Raw genomic sequence first — 21,097 nt, 5'->3', positions numbered from 1 at the left:
CAGATTATATCCTGGGGTGGAAAACACATTGAACGAGTAAAAAGCAATGCTATCAGTATCGGTAGATGCCATTCTAAGTAATTGAATATCGGTATTGGTATCCCTTTTTGTATTGGTGCATCCCTAATTTTTACTTGTGACTGTGGTACATTATAGAAGTTGAGATTCAAATGCCGTTTATTGTTGACTTTAATTTTGCATTTGTGTAATACATTTGTCTTTAAGAAACAAAATGATAAAGAGGAAGGAAAGCGTATAGTGAGAGATCTGGTGCATACATTTCTTCTGGACCTCTGCTGTTCTCGAAAACACGGGATTAGTTTTCATGACCCGAGTCTGGGGACCGTGGGCCGGTAAGACTTTAGTTTGTCAAAGTCAGTTGCTTATGTATTGTAAACAATGCAAAGACACAAAGGACAAAGCTCGTTTTAATTACATTTTTTATTTGAATTAACAATTAATGTGTGTTTCACCCCTAGAGAGTCAGCTAACATTGGCTTAACTTTGATCTCTCTTCTAGACGTTACATTATTATTAAGCTTGCTAGTATGGTTTAATTTTAGCCGCTGTACTCTGTTTCTTATGTTGTCCACAGATTTTTCTGTGTTTTCTCCTGCTTTTACTAATGTGAAGCTGTTTGAAATAAATAAATTGTTTGAATTGTTTCATGACTATATTAAACACTGTTATAGGCATTACATCTGAGCAGATAGTAGAGGGTAGAAAGTGATGTTTGCACAGGAGTAGATCTCAGTAGCTCAGGTTTTTAAACATTTATCACATTTGTACACTAATATGACATCTATTTCACATCAATTTTAGATGATAAACATTGCAGGAGCATATGCTGAATTTGCTAATATAACAGCACTAGGATATTTCACTGTTTGTATTACTACACTTAATAACCCGTGGTCTCATGCTTTTCCTTGTATTAATTTGTTGTATCCAGATCGGGAAACATTGTTCTCCTGCAGTTTCTGGTGGGCCTTAAGCAGGCGACAGAAGATGAGATGGTGGCCGAGCTGGTTGTTAGTATTCTGAAGGGAAGTCCTGATATCCTCACCAGATACTTGAAAGAAACACAGTTTTCATTCACTCCACGCATCAAGAGCGCCTGGCAGGATAACATCTCTCTTCTCAAGAAAGTGAGTCTTATGCCTTTTATACTTTTTTCTTTTAGTATTTGCTTTTGTGTAACAACATCCACTTTTCCATCATCTTGCCATACCGTTCTCGTTGTCAAACCATTTCATTCCATGCCGATCTAACCGGAGAGAGGCTAAAGCATTGTGTATCACCAGTTACATCGTCTATTGCAACATTCCTAGTATGCAATATAAATACGCTTGTGTTATGGAGGATAAGCATTTATTTTTGGTTATGAGGACTACTTTTGACCTGATCTGTGTTTACTTTTCTCAAATAACACACTTTACTAGCTACAAAGAGAAACTTGATGAGTGATCAATCTTGAGCGTCGATGTCACCACACGCATTCTTTCAGGATGCTGGACCACTGGTTTGTAATCGTGCCGTGCCGAACCAGGCTCAAGAGGGAATGAGTGAATTTTTAGTGAAAATGGCGATTGTTTTTTCTAGATAAGACCCTTATGCCTCGGTTGGGATCGTTTATAGCCCTTTGAAGCTACATTGAAACTAAACTGTTGTGGTATTTATTTTTGACTGAAAAAAGAAAGCTATAAACATCTTGGTTGAGTAAATTATCAGATTTTTTATTGAAAGTGGAATATTTGTGGCTAAATTGAACTAATCACTGAGTTTAAGACATGGGAAACTTGAAAACAGTAAAGTATGATGCATCAAGGAATTTTTGAATAGTCAATTTTACATGTTTGGCACGTTTGAGTCCTCCTCCATTTACACACTTTTTTTTTTACCTCAGTATGGGTCAGATGATGCTATCTAGCTTTCACTTTAAGGGGTTGTGCAAATCAAAACTTTTAAATGCGGCTGAAAATGCCTGGATGACAACAATTGACAGCTGTTTTTTCAGCTGAGCTCCAGCTTTCCTCAGTTGAGTGCTTTGGTAGCTGTGATACTTGAGCTGTGAGCTGGTTGGTTGTTGTGATATTTGTCCCGCCCCTCCTCCACTGTGATTGGACGGCCGTGTGAGAACTGACATTGGGTGAAAAGCTCTGCTCATCAAAGTTGAATCTGTTTCAACTTTCGAAGCTTAGCGCCGAAAGAAACCAGCTAGCTGCTAGCTTTATTGAAAAACGCAGAGCTTCCATTGAAAACAATTGAAACAATGCGCCGGCTGCGGGCGGAAAAGCTCTAGTGTGCACTCCCAGACTGCAATCTGTAACTTTTTGGGTAAAATATAAATTAAAAAATGAGTTAATGGGATAAAAGTTGTGGATTGCAGCTTTAATAAATGAACATGAGGGAGATCATTAATAGTTGTATGAAAATGTAATCGTGTAGCTGCAGATTTACGGAAAAAAAACATTGAAAGTTATACTGTGCATCTGTTCCACACACTGGTGATAATGTTTATTTCCATGTGAATCTTCGAGTGAATTCTGGTGTTCAACACGGCCTTGTGTCAGAATCAGTTAATGAATTAAAAATACCAAAACTGTATATTTGAAAGTCTGTTTGTTGATCGCTGTTGTTTTGATGTTGTTGCAGATCTTTGAGGCCCAGCCGCAGGTGTCTACAGCTTTCCAGACACCTGAAATGATTCCTTTACCTCGCCTGCTCTCTATGGTTTTGGTGACGTGTCTCCCTTCAGTGTGTAATAAAGTCTTCTTCACTCAGGGGCTCAATGTAAGCACACACTGTTGCAGATGATTACTTTATTGTAAATGTGTTATTGTAACAGCGTTTCTTTGATCTTTTTAAAAATATATCTGTTTTTGTTAAGTTGCCAAATGTAGTGGTCCAGCACACAACACTTTCCCTCTTGGCCTTCATCCTCAATCGAGCACAGAAGAACATCGAGTACTGTTTGGACAAGACGGTCTGGGAGAGTTCAGATATTTACAGCCCTGCTATGATGGAGGAGTTTGTTCAACTCTACAGAGAGGCCCTGAGCAAGGTCAGTAGTGCTTTTTTATTTTATTTGTTAAAGGTGTTATATGACGACGTTGCTGAAATGAACATTATTTGGTGTAATGCAATGTGTTTACACGATTTAAAGGAACAGAATGTAGGATTGTGGCCAAAACTGGTACTGCAATCACACAACTGGTGGCCAATACACAACATGACATATATCCTGGCCAGACCACTGTTGTGAGTGATATAAGTATTTGAAATGAAAATGATTTCTTAATGTCTAGTGACATATCAGGGCCATTTTATGATTAATTGATATACATTTCTTACTTACTGTATATGTATGTAATATGCCCCGCCTTTCTGAAGTGCATATACCCCTTCCATATTTGAAATTTCAGCTTTCAAAGCACAGCATCTCCACAAAATGGCAGGGACGGCAACAATACGCCTTATTCAATCCGCTTGTTAGGCTGTTTGGGATGGAGGTCCAGAGCAAGCATTTTAAACCTATTGTATTGTACTGGGATGCTGGTCATTCAGCCATCAAAACATAAAAAAGACATAATTTTACAAATTACCACAAAGGACATCAGAAATCATGAATTGTTAAAATGAGAAGAGGTATATGAGCTCATTTTGAGATAAGAGCAGCAGAATGTGGCCATATAATCTGTTTTGTTATTAGCCTTTTGGATAATCATTGATTTCTAATGTTGTGTACATGCTTACTTTTTTTTAAAACACTAATATAGTTCTATACCGAAGTACATACATATCTCCAATTCAGATTACAAAAAACGCAAGGCATGAATATGTGAAAAACTTTTCTCTGGTGAGTTTTTTTTTTTAAGCAGAATCAACAAAAGCAGGATTTATGTTTAACTAGATAATGTTTGAACACAACTTTGAGGTTTCATATGGGGTTTTACCTCTGACAATACTTGCTCGACCAACTATCATGTAAATAGCTTGTTATCAAGTCAATTACACGTTATTAAAGGGGCCATGTCACAAGACTTTTTTAAGATCATATAAATAAATAAATCTTTGGTGTCCCCAGAGCACATATGTGAAGTTTTAGTTCAAAATAATACCATATAAATAATTTATTATAGCATGTTAAAATTGGCACTTTGTAGGTGTGTGCAAAAATGTGCCGTTTTGGATGTGTCCTTTAGAATGCAAAATGAGCTGATGAAATTCAAACACTGATCACAGTGATGGTGGTTTGTTGCAATTAAAACTCAATTGTGCTTTTCTATGCACTAAATGGCAGTGCTGTGATTGGATAGTGTAGATTAAGGGGCAGTATTATTATAATAAGAGCTCGTTATGACATCATAAGGAGAGCCAAATTTCAATGACCTATTCATGTGCTTGTAGAGAAGGGTTTACCAAAACTAAGTTACTGGGTTGATCTTTTTCAACCTTTTTAGGTTGATAGAAGCACTGGGGACCCAATCATAGCACTTAAACATGGAAAAAGTCAGATTTTCCTGCCATGGCCCCTTTAAGTCAATGTTCATGCCTTGAAAAAACATAACGGACAAAATACATAGGACAAACTCTTATGATCTATAAAACTGGAGATGTATACTTAGTTTTTGTCATAAAATATTGTATTGTTGCACTATATTGGTGGTGTAAACATGCTTACAACGTGAGAAATTAGCCGACAGGCTAATAACCAAAACCGTTATTATGTACAAAATGCCCTATATTCATCACAAATTAGGTCATATGTCCCTTCTCATTTTAACAATTTAACAAAGTTTTTTTGAGGTTAAAATGATTTCTGTGTTTTGATGGCTGAATGACCAGCACCCTGATACAAAACAATAGATTTAAACTGCAGGCTCTGGACGTCCATCCCTCACAGCCTCTGTTTAAAATCAACATGATGGCGGACTGAATAAGGTGTATACTATGCTAATAATAAAACTTTGCGTATACAGTATTCGTTGTAATTTGTATTATTCTGGTGCCATAGACTCTGCCGGACATGGTGTCCATCATTTCCAAATGGCAGTCATTGTCGAAGGACAAGGAAGATGGCGTAAAGATGACAAACACTGAACTAAAGGAAGAGGACAACAAAAAGATTGAAGAACAAAGTAATATTAAACTTAGCTTTAAATGTGATATTTAAATATCCTGAATTAAAAATGGCTTTTTTCTTTCCTGCAGCAGGACAGGATGACCCAAAGCTCATCTTGGTAAAAGCTCTGCTTCTCCAAGTGATGTGCTTGTATCAGAGAGTTGTACCTCATCTTGTCAGCCAGAGCAAATTCGACTTCAGCAAGCTCCTGAAAGGTAATGCACATCTCTTTTAGTCGAAGTTCAAAACAATCACAATTCGACCAAGCTGTACAACCTTTAAGCTACTATAGATGAATGAAGAAAACAACAACTTCTCTTTGCAGGTGTTGTGACAGAGAGAGGATTGAAACGGGAAGTTCCTCCAGTTCTGCAGTATCAGATTCTTCAGCTGGCTCTTGAACTTCCCGCCAGTAAATTTTCCTGGTTTCGTGTTCAGGTACAGACATTTTTATTAGTGCTGTGTTTATAAATGATGTGCGATATACATTACTGCCGTTGAGTTTAGTGTTACATGAAATGTTATCGATAAGTAGCCCATTATCTTTTGTTTGAATATTGTCATCTTTTTTGTGTCTTGACAGGATTTAGGAGATTCAGATCTTGAAAAAGGAGAGAAATCAGTTTTCTATTTGTTACTGAAGATGCTTGTAAGCAGTAATAGTAACTACTTGAAGACCTCAACCAGGATGCTTGTCCTTAAAGTGAGTATATAATCAATAATAAAGGCATTACAAACATTACTTTTATCCTACACTTCGATCAACGTGTTTTTCCAACATTTCACATCATTTGTCATTCAGGTTTTGAGAGACAGCGGTGTGTTCGAGCACACATGGATGGAGCTGGAGTTATGGTTGGACCATCTGACTCATTTAGACCCATCACAGCAAGAGACCGTCATTCAGTTTTTAGACCAGGTAAAACTTCAGACATGAGGTGGGCATTTACGAGACAAAGTTTGACATTCTGTGACGTATGTTTGTCTAAATGTGTTCAGGTTCTGGTCCGAGTGGTTTGTAACCCACATGTTTATTCTGAAAAAGTCGCCAGTATGGTTCAAGAGGCAGCATACATGCAGGCTAACCTGAGCGGCCAGGAGGGAGATGAAGCAAGCATCCCTATATCACACATTGACGGTTAGACAAACACAAATGATTAAACAACGCACGTTTTCTTGCGTTGTTAGTAAGTTACTCGATTATTCTGTTTTACGCTTTGTTTTAGATGTGCTGGACATGGTTGATGTTATTTTGGAGGGCAGTGAAGGGGACGTTGATGAGATCGGACCATCCCTCACCGATGACATCATCCTGCAGACGTTCCCATTCAGTTCCATCGTGCCTGCTGTGCTAGAGGCTCGCAACAATCTGTCAGCGAGTTTAAAACCTGAAAAAGGTCAAATCAACAGATTAACGCTACCAAAAATTTTGTTTTCTCTGTTTGAAAAAGTTATTTTTTACTAAATAAAGTCAATACCCACAATACTGCACCTAAACATTTGATTTAAAAAATGGTACGTTGAGCCTTGGTTTAAATCCATCCTGTATCTTCTCATCACAGTCCTCTCTTTCACTGTTTTCATAATACTTAGATTAGTGTATGATAGGAAAGCATGTGATAAATAAAGTGTGGTGTCTCTGTAGGTGTGGTGTATGAGTATATAAGTGAGGTCCTGTGTGACGTCCTGCACTGTCAGAGAGACCCGTTGGCTCTGTGTCTGACCCTTCAGCACTATGATAAAGAGCTGAACACATCAGACGCTTCACCACCTCATCCTTCTGTCATCACTTATTACCGCTACTACTCACAGTGGCTACCCAAGCAAACACAAGAGACACTGGTAAGTACACTTTAATTGCATTTTATATGTGAGGATGTCTAATGTTTGTTGCCGTGTCCTGTTGAAGCCTTTACTAAGGTTTTCTGAAGCCATACTTTGAATACAGCATTCAATTTTTAAGTATTTTTGGATTTTTTTTCCACAGTTCATGAGCGAAGATTTCACTGAGGAGTCCTCTGTTGTTGGCCTCACCGTTCTGCTGAAGGCATCTTATAGTAAAGGACCACAGGCTTTCCTTCAGGATTCTTTTAAAGAGTCTGTACAGGAAGCTCTGACCAAACTGGATCTGTCCCTGCTTCCAGTGGCTGTCAATCAAGTGCTTCTTTACATCAGAACATCTGTCGTCACTTTTAATTCGGTATTTTGTAAATATTTTTTAAAGATGAGATGAATGCATGTTTTTATATTGAGACTAGTATTTGTCTTGATAGTTGATTGTAATCCTAATATTGCTGTTGGAGGCTATACCATACCTGTCAAGTTTTGGATTTGAAAATAAGGGAAATTTTCCAGCGCCCACCGCAGTCCAACCACCAACCCAAACAAGCTCTAGTATTCCTTACATTTTAAGACTGGTGAGGGCCGGATAATATTTTTTAAACCTTAGTGCTGATAATTGTGTTAAAATTAACTAAACAAACTAATTCATTAGCAAGAAAACTAGTGAAACACACAGCTCTGTGAAAACTACATTTCATAAGTCACACTCATACTGTACATACTATACACACAAATTTGCATCTGTACAAAACCCAATGGCCTTAGTTTGAAAAGCCTTAGTTTAACTTCTTTTGCATTATACCTTAATGCCAAAATTATTTATAAACCATTCACGTTTCTTTGTAATGAGAACAGTCATTTAGAAAATGAAAATGCTAGATTGGGCAGTGGCCCAAACCAAAAAAGGGCACTATGGGGGTGGTACTATTAGTATGGTTTTAATAGTATTATAAATAAATGATGTGTTACTATATTACTAGCATCAATTTAGACAAGTGATTACAAGTGATTATAATGGGAAAATATAATAACAGGAATTAAAGTGTGACATAGATATTCAATATGATTTACCTGCTGGCTTGATGGAGCTTTGAATCAATGTTTGCAATGTTGAACTGCCCCAGCCTCCCTTTCCGTTCTCTGTCTTTATTTTGTGAAGGCATTGGTGTTTTTGGTATTTTTTTGTCTACAAAGTGTGCCAACAACAGCAAATTTAGTGTTTATGTTAACTTAGATCTGACCGGGAACATGTAATTCATTAGACAAGCATTGTAACGATAATAATGTGGATATTTTGTTGCTGTTTGCTTGCTAACTTGTTAGCACTTTTAGAACACCGACAGCAAATCATTAACCAAAGAAATTCATAAACAAACTTCCAAATTAGTAATTCTGCGGTTTAACAACTGATATATTATGTAATAAATCTACCTGTTAATGCAACAAACTTCAGACAGAAACTGTCGTCTTCGCTCTCCAGGCAGAGAGTGCACACAGAGATGCTGCGGAGCGGGTGGGAAAACACGAAGTGGATTAGCGGAATTAGTGGATCTTTAGCGATCTGGGATTGGGAATGTTTTTTTATTACTCCGCCCGGGCATTATTATTTTTGTAATAACGCAGGTTAAAATACGGGAGATTTACGGGAAAATACTAATACGGGAGGACGGCGGGAAAGAATGGTAAAATACGGGACTTTCCCGGCCAAAACGGGATACTTGACAGGTATGGGCTATACGAGTGTTTATTCTGTTCCCTGTAGCTTCGCAAGGAGACAGCGGCTGAGGTGTTAAGCAGTTTGATGGCAGTACTGAACTCTCTCATACTGAAACTGTTGAGCGCTGAACAGCCAACTCACATTAATCCTACAGAACAACAAGAGGACGGCGATCTTTTTCTTGATACAAACTTTGTGCCTGCTCAAAACCTTGACAAGGAACAGGTAGGTCTTATTCTCCATAAAAAGATTGTTAGGCTGCGTTTACACTTGGCATTAAAGGTGCTCTAAGCGAATTGAAGCGTTTTAGACCATAAAACATTTTTTGTTACATACCGGAAACATCTCCTCACTATCTGCTTGCTGCCTGTCCGCTGATCAAACTGTAAAAAAACGCGATCTCTGTAGACAGCCCAGGCTTCACAAACGGCAATATCAACAAATGGCCAAACCTAGCCAGCACAAAACAAAACAAAGTATTCCAGCCAATAAACGGCAAGAAGGATTTGGGGGTGGGGGTTGGGCGCGTTCATGAAAGCACGGAAGGGAGGGGGAGGGGGAGGAGTTAGCTACGCTCTGTCTGTTTGAAAACAGTTCAAACATCAACAGGAAGTGACGTCGCACATTATTCGCTTAGAGCGCCTTTAACATATGACGTTTTGATTCAGTACACTTGCACGTTCCAAACCTGTATTATTTAAAGCGATAGGTCAATCAAAATTCTTTAATTATTGGGCATCCTAGATATATGGCTTTTTAAGCTTTACACAATTAGTTGGACCAGAATACAAAATGTAAAAAAGCATATACAGGACAGGCATCATAAAAGTCTAAATGACACAAATCTAAATGACCCCAGGAATAATGAAGTCTTCTGAAACAAAACAATAAATGTATTAATAAAAACAATCAGTGATAAAATATGGTGGAACATTAATAATTTTAAATCTGATTGGTGGTTCTTTTTTGTCTTGTGACATGATATTTAGTCACATAGCAGTTTAACATTTTGGATGAATTCATGCATGGTATCCTGATCATCCTAATCGGTGACATTTACTCAACAAATGGCATGGGTTTGGGGTGAGCTGTGTGTTTGCTTAGAGTAGTCTTAGGGAAACCTTTTTTAAAGCAGTCATTATTGTTGTTCATCCCCATTCTTTTCTCCTTCAGATTGTGCGAGCTGTCCTCAGATCAGTCTTTAAACACTCAGCATTGGAGCAGTGGTTTTTGGCTCTGGAACTGAGCTCTTTCCCGCCTCACACGCTAAACCCAGTGAGGTTAAAGCAGCTGTGTGGTTGTCTCACTGCAAGCACCCTGATCCTGCTGGAGTCCAGTGCCGCCACACTCAAAGAGCTGAACGCTTTAGATGTCATCACCTCATACCTGACAGCAACTCACAGAGCCGTGCTAAAAGAACTACACGAGAGAGCAAACAAGTCAGTATGCAATACAAAAATGTTTCACGTTTGTTAATTAAAAATATATTTATAATGTGACATGCAGTACATCGTTCACATTCCTTTAGCTTATCAGAGCTTACAAGCATTATTTGCTGCATAATATCAAAAATGGCTGTACATCCTATAAAAATACCACCCACTTATTTTTTACCTTAGTTATTTCTTAAAGGTACATCATTGATGCATTGATCTCTCTGCATTTTTGTGGTTAAGGGTCATTTATTGGAGAATAAGATTATCATCTTATTATTATTGTCACTGTAGATGCTGTCTGTGGAATATAATACTTAAGTAATATTATATATACTGCATTTCAGAAAGTGTCCAAAAAAGGAATCGCTTTCTATTCGAGTGCTCCTGACTCTGCACAGCTACCTTGACTCCTCCAGCTTAAAGGAGGTGCTGTCCACACTTCTTCTGCTTCCTCAAGAGTTTCTGGTGGCCAGCGAGAACGAGCTGAGCGTGTATGGGCGTGCGGTGTTGAGAATCTTGACAGATGGCATGAATCGGGCATCTGAAGAGCGCAGCAGCTGTATTGATCTTTCACAGGCTCATCTGCACGGTCTGGCTGCTCTCCTCACATCCTGTCAGTGTGTTCATCTTGAGGACTTCCTGTTGCAGGTGTGGAAACTGGTGCCAGATCCATAATCTAAGCTTTTCTGTGGAGTTTGCATGTTCTCCCTTTGTCTGCTTAGCTCTGGTTTTATCCAATAGTCCAAAGACATACAGGTTAAGTGAACTGGAGATGCCAAATTGTCCTTCCCACAACTTGTATACGGGGTATTTTGTGTATCTAGCAAAATGGTCTATAGGAAATGTCATATTCTGCATTATTTTATACATAGTTTTCAAAATTTACTCCGATCCATACTTACTACAATAGGAATAACAACTAACTTGGGTAACTCTTGTAACATGGTATGTTTTAGTCATTTATTTTTTCCAAATACTCTTCTTTAATAATATTTTTCTTTTTCCTGCAGTTGCTGTCTCAGGAGCCAGGCAGTGCTAAACTGATTCAGACAGATGTCCTCCTGCATTGCATTCATAGAGAAAGTCCCTCAGCCGGGGCCATTGGTGTTCTTCTGTTACAGAACTGCTCTACACATCTCCTCAACTTTGAGCTCTGGTGCCTGGAGCCATCAAACCTCTCACAGGTCACATCTCAAAGCAGCGCCTTTCTGCTTTTACTTAATACCTACCTGCAGAGAGCCACCTTAGACGATCCTTCCCGTCCCAAAGACAGTCAGTACTGCTGCTTTTTATGTTTTTATGTTAAAACAATAATTTACACACAATACAAATTCTGTCTTATTTACTCACTGGCATTTTCTAAATGATCTGTTTTGAACATAAAAGGTGAATTTTTGAATGTTCAGTAATATCCCAAACTCTTAAAGTCACAATATGTAATTTTGAGGATTAATGGGAGTTGTGGTCTTTACCTCCACTGCTGATTGGAAATTAGTTTATGGATGATGTAATAAAGTTTTATAATCGTTATGTTATAACGTAAGCCAACATAGTGGCTTGATAGAAAACAACATTCATGCTAGTTGTTCATAGTTTCACATTAACATGCGTATTGCGTGCTTTTCTTCGCATGAGAGGCTTCACTTTGCCTAAGATAGCTTATAAAATGCATGGATTTCTTCTTGCATGCCACTTGATTGGTAAACAAAAAATCAAGGACTTGTAATGAGCGCGTCTTGGACTCCTGAACGCACCTAGGACACTAATACACATCTGAACAAAATATCTAACATTGTGCTTTTTTATCCAAAAATGTAACACACTGTGCCTTTAAATAAAATGAAAGCAAATGGGTTGTCAAGCTCCAGATTCACTTTGTAATCCCTTTTCACTTTGATTATATGGAAAGAATTGACTTGAGATTGACTTTGTGTACATGGAAGACAGAAAGTTTACTTGTTTCACAAAAGTAATATGACATTGTTATGTTACATTGTAGTAAGATGTTCTTCTCATCATTTCTGTAATACATATCACTTTATTTAGTTCAAAAATCAGTCCTGAAAGCCCTAAAGAAAGCTTTGCTGTCTGAGCTGTGGAGTGCAGTACAGGAAAGAGAAGTTGAGCTTCATGTTGAAGTCCTGTCCAATCTCATCCGACTGGCAGCCACAAACTCTGATCTCACCCGGATTATGAACGATTTACCTGCCCTACTTCACAAGCCAGACAGTAATGAAAGGTACGCGTATCAATCTTTATCTCGGGTAGGGCTGGGAAATACAGCTAAAATTGTATTGTTATATTTCAGAGGCTTTTGTTGATATAGGTATTTGATATAGATTCAAGTGAATACAAGATCTCTAAACCATCATTTCAGCAAAGCAGCAATTGTTTTCAAGTAGGTTCAAAAAAATTTTAAAGGACAAGTTCGGTATTTTAGACTTAAAGCCCTGTTTTCAGATTGTTTATGGTGAAATAGAATGGTTTTGACTGAAATTTGGACATATGCGGCTGCCCTGAGATTTTTCGCGTGTTTGTGTTTCATCTTACACCTCTACAATGGGTTTAATGGTGCACTGAAACAATCCTTCCTAAAATGCATTAAACTTTCGTTTACAAAGACGTGAAAATCACCGAGTGGTCAGGGGTGTTCACTGATATGCTCACACAAAAATCGCTGCAAAAGATGCTTTCCAACAGCTGTTTTAGCATTCGTTGTTAACTTGTGGACCTATTTCCCCAAACGCCTCACACCCTTACATTCTTCTGCTTAGAGCTTGAATAATAAACACTCCAGCCCAGGTGGTGGCGCTAATCCACCATTGCCAATTGCAAGAATAGAAACAAAGTTCCCGGCGCGGAGTAATACCGTACCTCACAGGAGATCTAATACAAGTCAATGGAGTTGGCAAAAACTACGACAAAACCTGTTGGAATGCGTATTTTGCAACGATTTTTGTGTGAGCATACCAGTGAACACCCCTGACCACTCGGTGAGTTTCACGTCTTTGTAAACGAAAGTTTAATGCATTTTAGGAAGGATTGTTCCAGTGCACCATTAAACCCATTGTAGAGGTGTGAGGTGAAACACAATCACGCGAAAATTCTCGGGGCAGCCGCAAATGTCGACCATTCTATTTCACCATAAACAATCTGAAAACAGGGCTTTAAGTCTAAAATACCGAACTTGTCCTTTAAGTAAAATAAATAAAATATAAGATGGTTTATTAAAAAATTTATGAATCTATAAAATCTAGAATAAAGTCTAATAACACAGTGTTTTCATCAGGCTCTGAATCTGATCTCTTACAAAAGTTCTTCTCAAAAATGGAATTATCTCTGTTTTTAGCAGAAAATTTGATAGGTGATAATTTAACAAATGAAGGTAGGATGAAACAGGGTTTTGTTGTTGTTTGAAAGTGGATGGTCATTTGATATTTTATGTTTATTTAAAGAAGATCATTTTTCTGTAAGGCATTAAACTAAAACTGGGGGGCAACAAAAAATAAAAACAGCTGACGGGGAAAGAGTTCAGCATGCTTCCAAGCATATTTGATCATCACTTCAACAGTTGCACAATATAAATGTTAATGTATATTTTAGATGAATGTTGATTTATAATATAAACACCACAGTCTTAAATCATATTTTCATTGTGTCTTTGCTGCATCTCTGTTGGTTGGGAACTGCGCTCTGTTTCAGTCACACTTGATTCTGAGGAACTACTTTGTTTGGCGGAAGAGTAATATTTGTACTAATATAATTACAGCTTATTTGTGTTTTATTTTATGAAATCCAGTTGACGTTATGCATATGAAGTAACTGTTTTATAAAAGCAATAACCCCCGAGAAGCAGTAGTGTTACAGTGCATTTTATAACAGCTAAAGGGGTTTTACTCCGCTTCGCGTCGTGCCTAACAACGCCCCTTAGCTGATATAAAATGCACTGTAACCCCACTGCTTTGCAGGGCTTATTGCTTTAATAAAATGCAATTGATGATTTGACTTTATTATTATACTCAATAATGAAATGGTAAATATGTTCTTAATTTTCATTTTTTTTCATTAATTTATTTATTTTAAATTGGCAAAAAACATAACTGAACCAGAAAGCTGAAATGAATCAAATGTTTTTATGTTTCTGTGGTCTAAATGGAAGATGACATTAAAATATATTAATGCTCTCATATCATATACAGTCTTGTTCAAAATAATAGCAGTACAGTGTGACTAACCAGAATAATCAAGGTTTTTAGTATATTTTTTTATTGCTACGTGGCAAACAAGTTACCAGTAGGTTCAGTAGATTCTCAGAAAACAAATGAGACCCAGCATTCATGATATGCACGCTCTTAAGGCTGTGCAATTGGGCAATTAGTTGAATTAGTTGAAAGGGGTGTGTTCAAAAAAATAGCAGTGTGGCATTCAATCACTGAGGTCATCAATTTTGTGAAGAAACAGGTGTGAATCAGGTGGCCCCTATTTAAGGATGAAGCCAACACTTGTTGAACATGCATTTGAAAGCTGAGGAAAATGGGTCGTTCAAGACATTGTTCAGAAGAACAGCGTACTTTGATTAAAAAGTTGATTGGAGAGGGGAAAACCTATAAAGAGGTGCAAAAAATGATAGGCTGTTCAGCTAAAATGATCTCCAATGCCTTAAAATGGAGAGCAAAACCAGAGAGACGTGGAAGAAAACGGAAGACAACCATCAAAATGGATAGAAGAATAACCAGAATGGCAAAGGCTCAGCCAATGATCACCTCCAGGATGATCAAAGACAGTCTGGAGTTACCTGTAAGTACTGTGACAGTTAGAAGACGTCTGTGTGAAGCTAATCTATTTTCAAGAAGCCACCGCAAAGTCCCTCTGTTAAAAAAAAGGCATGTGCAGAAGAGGTTACAATTTGCCAAAGAACACATCAACTGGCCTAAAGAGAAATGGAGGAACATTTTGTGGACTGATGAGAGTAAAATTGTTCTTTTTGGGTCCAAGGGCCACAGGCAGTTTGTGTGACGACCCCCAAACTCTGAATTCAAGCCACAGTACAGTGAAGACAGTGAAGCATGGAGCATGATATGGGCATGTTTCTCCTACTATGGTGTTGGACCTATTTATCGCATACCAGGGATCATGGATCAGTTTGCATATGTTAAAATACTTGAAGAGGTCATGTTGCCCTATGCTGAAGAGGACATGCCCTTGAAATGGTTGTTTCAACAAGACAATGACCCAAAACACACTAGTAAACGGGCAAAGTCTTGGTTCCAAACCAACAAAATTAATGTTATGGAGTGGCCAGCCCAATCTCCAGACCTTAATCCAATTGAGAACTTGTGGGGTGATATCAAAAATGCTGTTTCTGAAGCAAAACCAAGAAATGTGAATGAATTGTTAAAGAATCATGGAGTGGAATAACAGCTGAGAGGTGCCACAAGTTGGTTGACTCCATGCCACACAGATGTCAAGCAGTTTTAAAAAACTGTGGTCATACAACTAAATATTAGTTTAGTGATTCACAGGATTGCTAAATCCCAGGAAAAAAAATGTCTGTTTTCTGTACTGCTATTATTTTGAACAATACTGTATATATATAATTCATTTGAGAAAATGGCACACTGGGATATTTTTACAGCAGGGTCAAATTAAAGGACAATTAAAATGACCAATATTGATGGTGTGCTTACTTCTCATTATTGTATCTTGTCATGTCTTATTTCAGATGGAAGCTGGCAGACTCCATCAGTGATAAGCTGTCTGATAGTTCAGATCACCTGTCTGAATGGAGGAAATCTCTGTTATCTGCTGCTCTTCAGTGGCTTTCTGCTGTATACAAAGAGCAAAAAGACCCACACGTTGAAGAAGAGCCCATGCTGAAAAGACTTCAGTCACTGATGGTGGGTCAACCTTTACCAATGTTATCTGTTTTTAGTAAAGAAACTTTTAATAGACACTGTACCCTAGTCATTTCACTGGTTAGTATTTGTGTATCAAACTTCTCCAGTGTTTGTATTGTATTTACCTTTGCTGCATTATGTTGTATTGTTATGATGTCAACTTAAGTGTTGGGTTATCATTACAGATCTTTCCAGAAAATGTTGCCATATCAAGTTGGAATTCCTTTCTCAAGTCTGGTCTAAAGCAAGTGATATTAAAATACATATGATACATGTCAAGTGTGTTTTATGCTAGTGATGTTTACTAAGTATGTTAAAACCTGTTATATATTGCAGGTATCGGTATCTTGACCCTGGTTTTTTGGGGACCCTAAACCACCTGTTAGAGATCCTGTATGATACACCAGCTAGTCCTAAAGAGTTGTTGCCCTTAGCTACCATTCATATGATGGTCACCAGCCACTCACTGTTCCTGTCCACAATGCTTTGCACACAAGATGAATCTGACAGTCTTCGTTTGTCTAAAGGTAAAGACCTTTAAAAGCCTGCAAGAAAACCCTTAGTGACAAAACCATTGCTTTTTAATTTACGATCTTTATGAAGTCTATTATTAGGCTTCATTTTACTTCAAATGTCCTCAATAATTTGATAAAAAATTACATTTCCAGAGGGATTAATATCTCTTCTGCTCACGCTGGTGAAAAAATGTCCTGAAGTGTGTAACAGCAATCACTTTATTGTGCTTCTCGGCGCCTACGGAGCATCGCTGAGCACCATGGGTAAACCTTTTCACTCACTTTACGTGGTTCACATGTTTTGAAAACTCAGCTTTTATTTATAAAATGTGTTTTAAATAATTTCACAGATCAGAAGATTTTACTTCTGCTTCAGGAGTATGAGAAGAACAACATCAGTCTTACAGAGTTTCAGTACGTTACAGCACATTTCACAAACTTGCAGCATTGGATATTTTTGTTAAATAAAATGTTTACTGCTCACAGATCTTGAATATATGTTAATGCACGCCATCCTCTTCATGTTTATTTGTTTTTTAGGTATGTTTTGTGGGGTCCCGCCGCAGTGGAGCATCACAAAGCCCGAAAGAGTTTGGGACCGTCTCTGTGGCAGAAGCCCAGCTCAGAGCAGCTGCTGTCGCTGCTTAACACAGACAAGATGATAAACACAGTCACACATTTCCCTCAACAGCGATACATTATCCCTCAGGTAATATTGGCTTACTGAATTAACTGGTGTATAGTTTTTTAATGTCTGTTACTTGACCCAGTTTGTAATTATTTAATCTTTAATCTGATTTTTTGAAGCAGATATACTAAAGAACAATTAATCAATCAAAATTGATTTGTATAGCGCTCCAAGTGCATCTTAAACGTTAATGGCAATGAAATGAATAATACTCGGGACTGAATTTCAACTCAAATTATTTCTGAATGGTCTGAGGCCAGGATTAAGCAGATTTGAAGCGAAAGTATTTGAATGAACGTATAATATATCCCGAGAGAATTCGGTTCATATCATTGTCTTATTTTTTGACAGAGGTGGAGTTTAGTGGCTTTTGCATCGGAGGTCTTTAGTTGTTTACTGATATATAATAATGTTTCATTTCTTTATAGTGTTACCTTTTTTATTCTGTGGATCACAAAAGGAGATATTTCACTCTGCTCTTTTCCACTCAAGCTTCAAAGCTCATTTGTGTAAAATGAAATATTGTGTATCAAAAAAGGATGGTGTTTAAAGAAATAGGTCATCCAAAAAATGAAAATTAGCCTTAATGCAGTCCTTCATCTTTAAATATATTAGTGACACCAGTAATGTTTTTGCGAGGTATGTTTGTAAAAAAAGGCCTGGTGTTGGATTAATCTAAACCCTGTCTAGGAAACCGGCCCATAGAATTAAATTAAATAATATCCTGGCTCCTAGCTTTGTATTGGCACTTAATAGTGGGCGCGTGTTTGAAGCCCATTCATCATCAGAAAAAAGGAATCCATACGACTTCAATGGCTTAATATATGCCTTTTAAAGCAATACATTTGTAAGAAAATGATTGGTATTTAGATATAAACTAGGGCCGGGACACGATTAAAAAAATTAATCTAATTAATTAGAGGCTTTGTAATTAATTAATCGAAATGAATCACATATAAATATTTGACCTGAGAACATTGAGAAGTTATTTTTTCACATGGATTATTAGTATACCATGAATAATGACATAAGCTTAAGCAACAAAATATTGTTTATTTTTGTTCAACCAAGTCGTTGTACCCAGAGTCAGGCTAACGTCCACGCCAGCTGCTATATGTTTTGCATTGAGATGATACTTGATGCTCGATGTGCTGCGGTGATATGTGAATTCTTTGTTGCATAGCTTACACACAACCATGTTCTTATCGACGCTTCCATCCGTTCGTTTTTTTATTAAAAAAAATTCCCATCCACGGGGCCAACCAAAGCGATCTCATCAGCTTCTTCGTTCATGTTCACTGTGGTTTGTTGTTGTCTGAAGTCATGAACGCTAGTTGGTGCTCCAGTATAATCGGTCAGCCAAAACTCATCCAATGAGAAATTTCCACGGTGCAAAAATAAGTGCAATTAAAATGCGTTAAAAATGTTTAACGCTTTATTTTTTATGTAATTAATTAATCTTAATTAACGTGTTAAAGTCCCGGCCCTAATATAAACAAAACTGTAAGTTGTGTATGATCTAAAATGGCGAACAAGTTTTGAACTGGGCTTGCCGTCTCCACAACTTACAATATGGGCCGGAAATAGGAAGAGAAGTTGCCCATCAGTGTGAACTCCTCATTTCTGTCGTCTGATTGGTCTTTCACAAGAACTTCTGGGTTGGTAAAGTGCGTGAAGCCGGCCGCAGTGCGGGCTTTGCCGAAGGCCGAATCAATTGGTCACTGATAAGGCACACTTCGGAGTGAAAATGACAGATGGGACACCCTACGGACTCATAGACTAAGCGAGCATGCGCAATTTAAGGCCACGAGAACGAAAGTCCACCCAAAGTGCGCCATTTGGGACAGGGCCGTTGTTTACATTTAAATGGGACTTTTCGATCTCAAAAAAGCTCAATGATCTCTGATTGTGTTCGGCTGAAGGAGGGAAGTCATTTACACCTAGGATGTCAATAAGGTGACTTTTGGGGTGAACTATTCCTTTAATGATGCTAAATAAGATTTGTTCCTTTAATTAATGAAGTTAAGGAAAAGTTTGTGAATAAGTTCTCATTTGTGAATATGCTCAAGCAGAAATTGGATTTGAGGTCATGGTCTTCTATCATATAAACTTTTTAGAGTCCTCTGTGGAGCTTGTCTGCTTGCTTTTTATTGTATGGAGACCAGAAAACTAAAATGAACACTTTTAAAGTCTGAATCATTCATAAATTGCATACAACTCTTTTCTACAGGAGAGCAAAACTTTAATCTACACACAAGAGGAGGACAAACATTTGGTAGATAAATCATCTCTGTATGATCCCTGCTTCCTTCTACCTCTCTTCAGCTTCATTCTTCGTCCAGGTAACATCACATAACTCAACATTTCATAATGCTATTTTATAACATAGGGGAAATTGTGCATTGTTATCCTCTGATGTTTCAGTTGCCGAGAGAATGACATTATGCAACAAGATATATGTTCCTCTTTGTTCTTTATTTGAACCTTTGGTTTTGTTATCAAGGAAAATGATTAAATAAAACCACTTACATGTGTCTGCTGCCAAAGTACTCAAGTTGTACTAAAGGAAGTGGGCTGTCCATTGAGGTTTGAGGATTATTGAGAAATGATTACTGAGAAATATACAGAACTCGCTTATATCAGTGTGAAATGTGATTGGTTGTTCATTGCTGACATCACTCTTTAATGTGCACGTGCTTATGGATGAATGTCAGTTTCAAGGGGGTCGCACACCGGCCGCGCAGCTCAGCATCGCGCTTGGACAACTTGGAGGTATCGTAAACCGGAAGTGCACATTAAAAAGCGCGAGCTTCGTCAGATAGCGTCTACTTCAAAATGCAAGATATATGTTAGCAGTCAATGTTAATCGTTAATGATTTGGGACAAATTAGGTTATTTAATGTTAAACTATGTGAGTGGCGCTGTGTGGCACGACAGTGATTTCAGCAACTTCCTGAGTCAAAGCTGGGTGGCGCGGACAAGCGCCACCTGGCGGTGCCGGTGTGCGTATACTCATAGAAAACAATGTGTTAAATTTTTTTTTGAACGGCGCAGAGCTGCACGTCCGGTGTTGACCGGGAAAGTGATGATCAGCTTTATACTAACAAAGCCTGATCGCATTGGTTTGGTCAATTCAAAACGGATCCTGTAACCCTGAGTTTGTTTAACCATCTTTATGATACAGGCCCCTGCTCTGTAAAGGTCATGTTTACAATGTTAAGTTACATAAACCTTTTACGTTAACTATCTCTCTCTTAACAGAGTGTGTGGTGGACTGCCATAAGTTTGTTGCCAGTCATGCATTGGGTGTTACAGTGGTGGCGCTGAGCAGTTATGACTCTAAAGTGAGAGCCGCAGCGTATCAAGTACTGGGCTCCTTCTACCAACATCTGGAAGGCGCTCGCTTCAGAGAAAAGAGACAGGTACAGAGAGAGAGAAATATTCAAATAATTAACACCAAACTCAACTGTTCAGCATAAACATTTGGCATACGCAGGATTTTAAAGCAACACTATGTATTTTTTTTTACCTTTAAATAATGTCTCTAAAATTATTTCAGTGATAGAACAACTTTTAACTGGACAAATTGTATGGTTGCTGCAACCTGAGCAGCCTCCTAGCTGCTACAAGCACACTCTGAAAGTGGCGGTGGAGAGTAGAGCACACAGCCCCGCCCCTCCTCTGCCTGCAGAAGAGTGTCTGATACCAGGCACTGTTGCGCTTTTCAACCACATGAGGGAGCTGTAAGTCATTTTTACATGGAAACGACATAGTGTTGCTTTAAGTAAAAAACAATCATGGATAAATGTTTGTACAACAAACCAAAGTTGTTTGTTTGTTTTTTGAATGCGTCGACAGGTCATCTAATACATTTGCT

The 21,097-nt window shown here is 38.0% G+C and overlaps 1 protein-coding gene across 1 annotated transcript in view; it reads left to right on the top strand.

Annotated features, from left to right (window-relative positions):
* Nucleotides 1-21,097, top strand: part of urb1 (URB1 ribosome biogenesis homolog) — a 28,563-nt gene that overhangs the window by 2,516 nt on the left and 4,950 nt on the right. The window contains exons 8-33 of the mRNA XM_073815632.1: nt 226-353; nt 953-1,148; nt 2,656-2,793; nt 2,891-3,064; nt 5,018-5,141; nt 5,218-5,340; nt 5,451-5,563; nt 5,709-5,828; nt 5,928-6,044; nt 6,125-6,263; nt 6,352-6,522; nt 6,771-6,967; nt 7,113-7,325; nt 8,730-8,909; nt 9,858-10,123; nt 10,465-10,768; nt 11,131-11,392; nt 12,167-12,359; nt 15,843-16,044; nt 16,203-16,261; nt 16,354-16,544; nt 16,686-16,796; nt 16,883-16,946; nt 17,073-17,241; nt 19,451-19,562; nt 20,482-20,642. Of these exons, the coding sequence (XP_073671733.1) occupies nt 226-353; nt 953-1,148; nt 2,656-2,793; nt 2,891-3,064; nt 5,018-5,141; nt 5,218-5,340; nt 5,451-5,563; nt 5,709-5,828; nt 5,928-6,044; nt 6,125-6,263; nt 6,352-6,522; nt 6,771-6,967; nt 7,113-7,325; nt 8,730-8,909; nt 9,858-10,123; nt 10,465-10,768; nt 11,131-11,392; nt 12,167-12,359; nt 15,843-16,044; nt 16,203-16,261; nt 16,354-16,544; nt 16,686-16,796; nt 16,883-16,946; nt 17,073-17,241; nt 19,451-19,562; nt 20,482-20,642 (4,227 nt within the window). The remainder of the gene's footprint in view (nt 1-225; nt 354-952; nt 1,149-2,655; nt 2,794-2,890; nt 3,065-5,017; nt 5,142-5,217; nt 5,341-5,450; nt 5,564-5,708; nt 5,829-5,927; nt 6,045-6,124; nt 6,264-6,351; nt 6,523-6,770; nt 6,968-7,112; nt 7,326-8,729; nt 8,910-9,857; nt 10,124-10,464; nt 10,769-11,130; nt 11,393-12,166; nt 12,360-15,842; nt 16,045-16,202; nt 16,262-16,353; nt 16,545-16,685; nt 16,797-16,882; nt 16,947-17,072; nt 17,242-19,450; nt 19,563-20,481; nt 20,643-21,097) is intronic.

Source organism: Paramisgurnus dabryanus, chromosome 8 (genome assembly GCF_030506205.2).
Source record: "Paramisgurnus dabryanus chromosome 8, PD_genome_1.1, whole genome shotgun sequence".
In the NCBI taxonomy this organism is placed as follows: domain Eukaryota; kingdom Metazoa; phylum Chordata; class Actinopteri; order Cypriniformes; family Cobitidae; genus Paramisgurnus; species Paramisgurnus dabryanus.
Note: the sequence above shows the minus strand (reverse complement) of the source record. Positions and strands in the feature narration are given on the sequence as shown.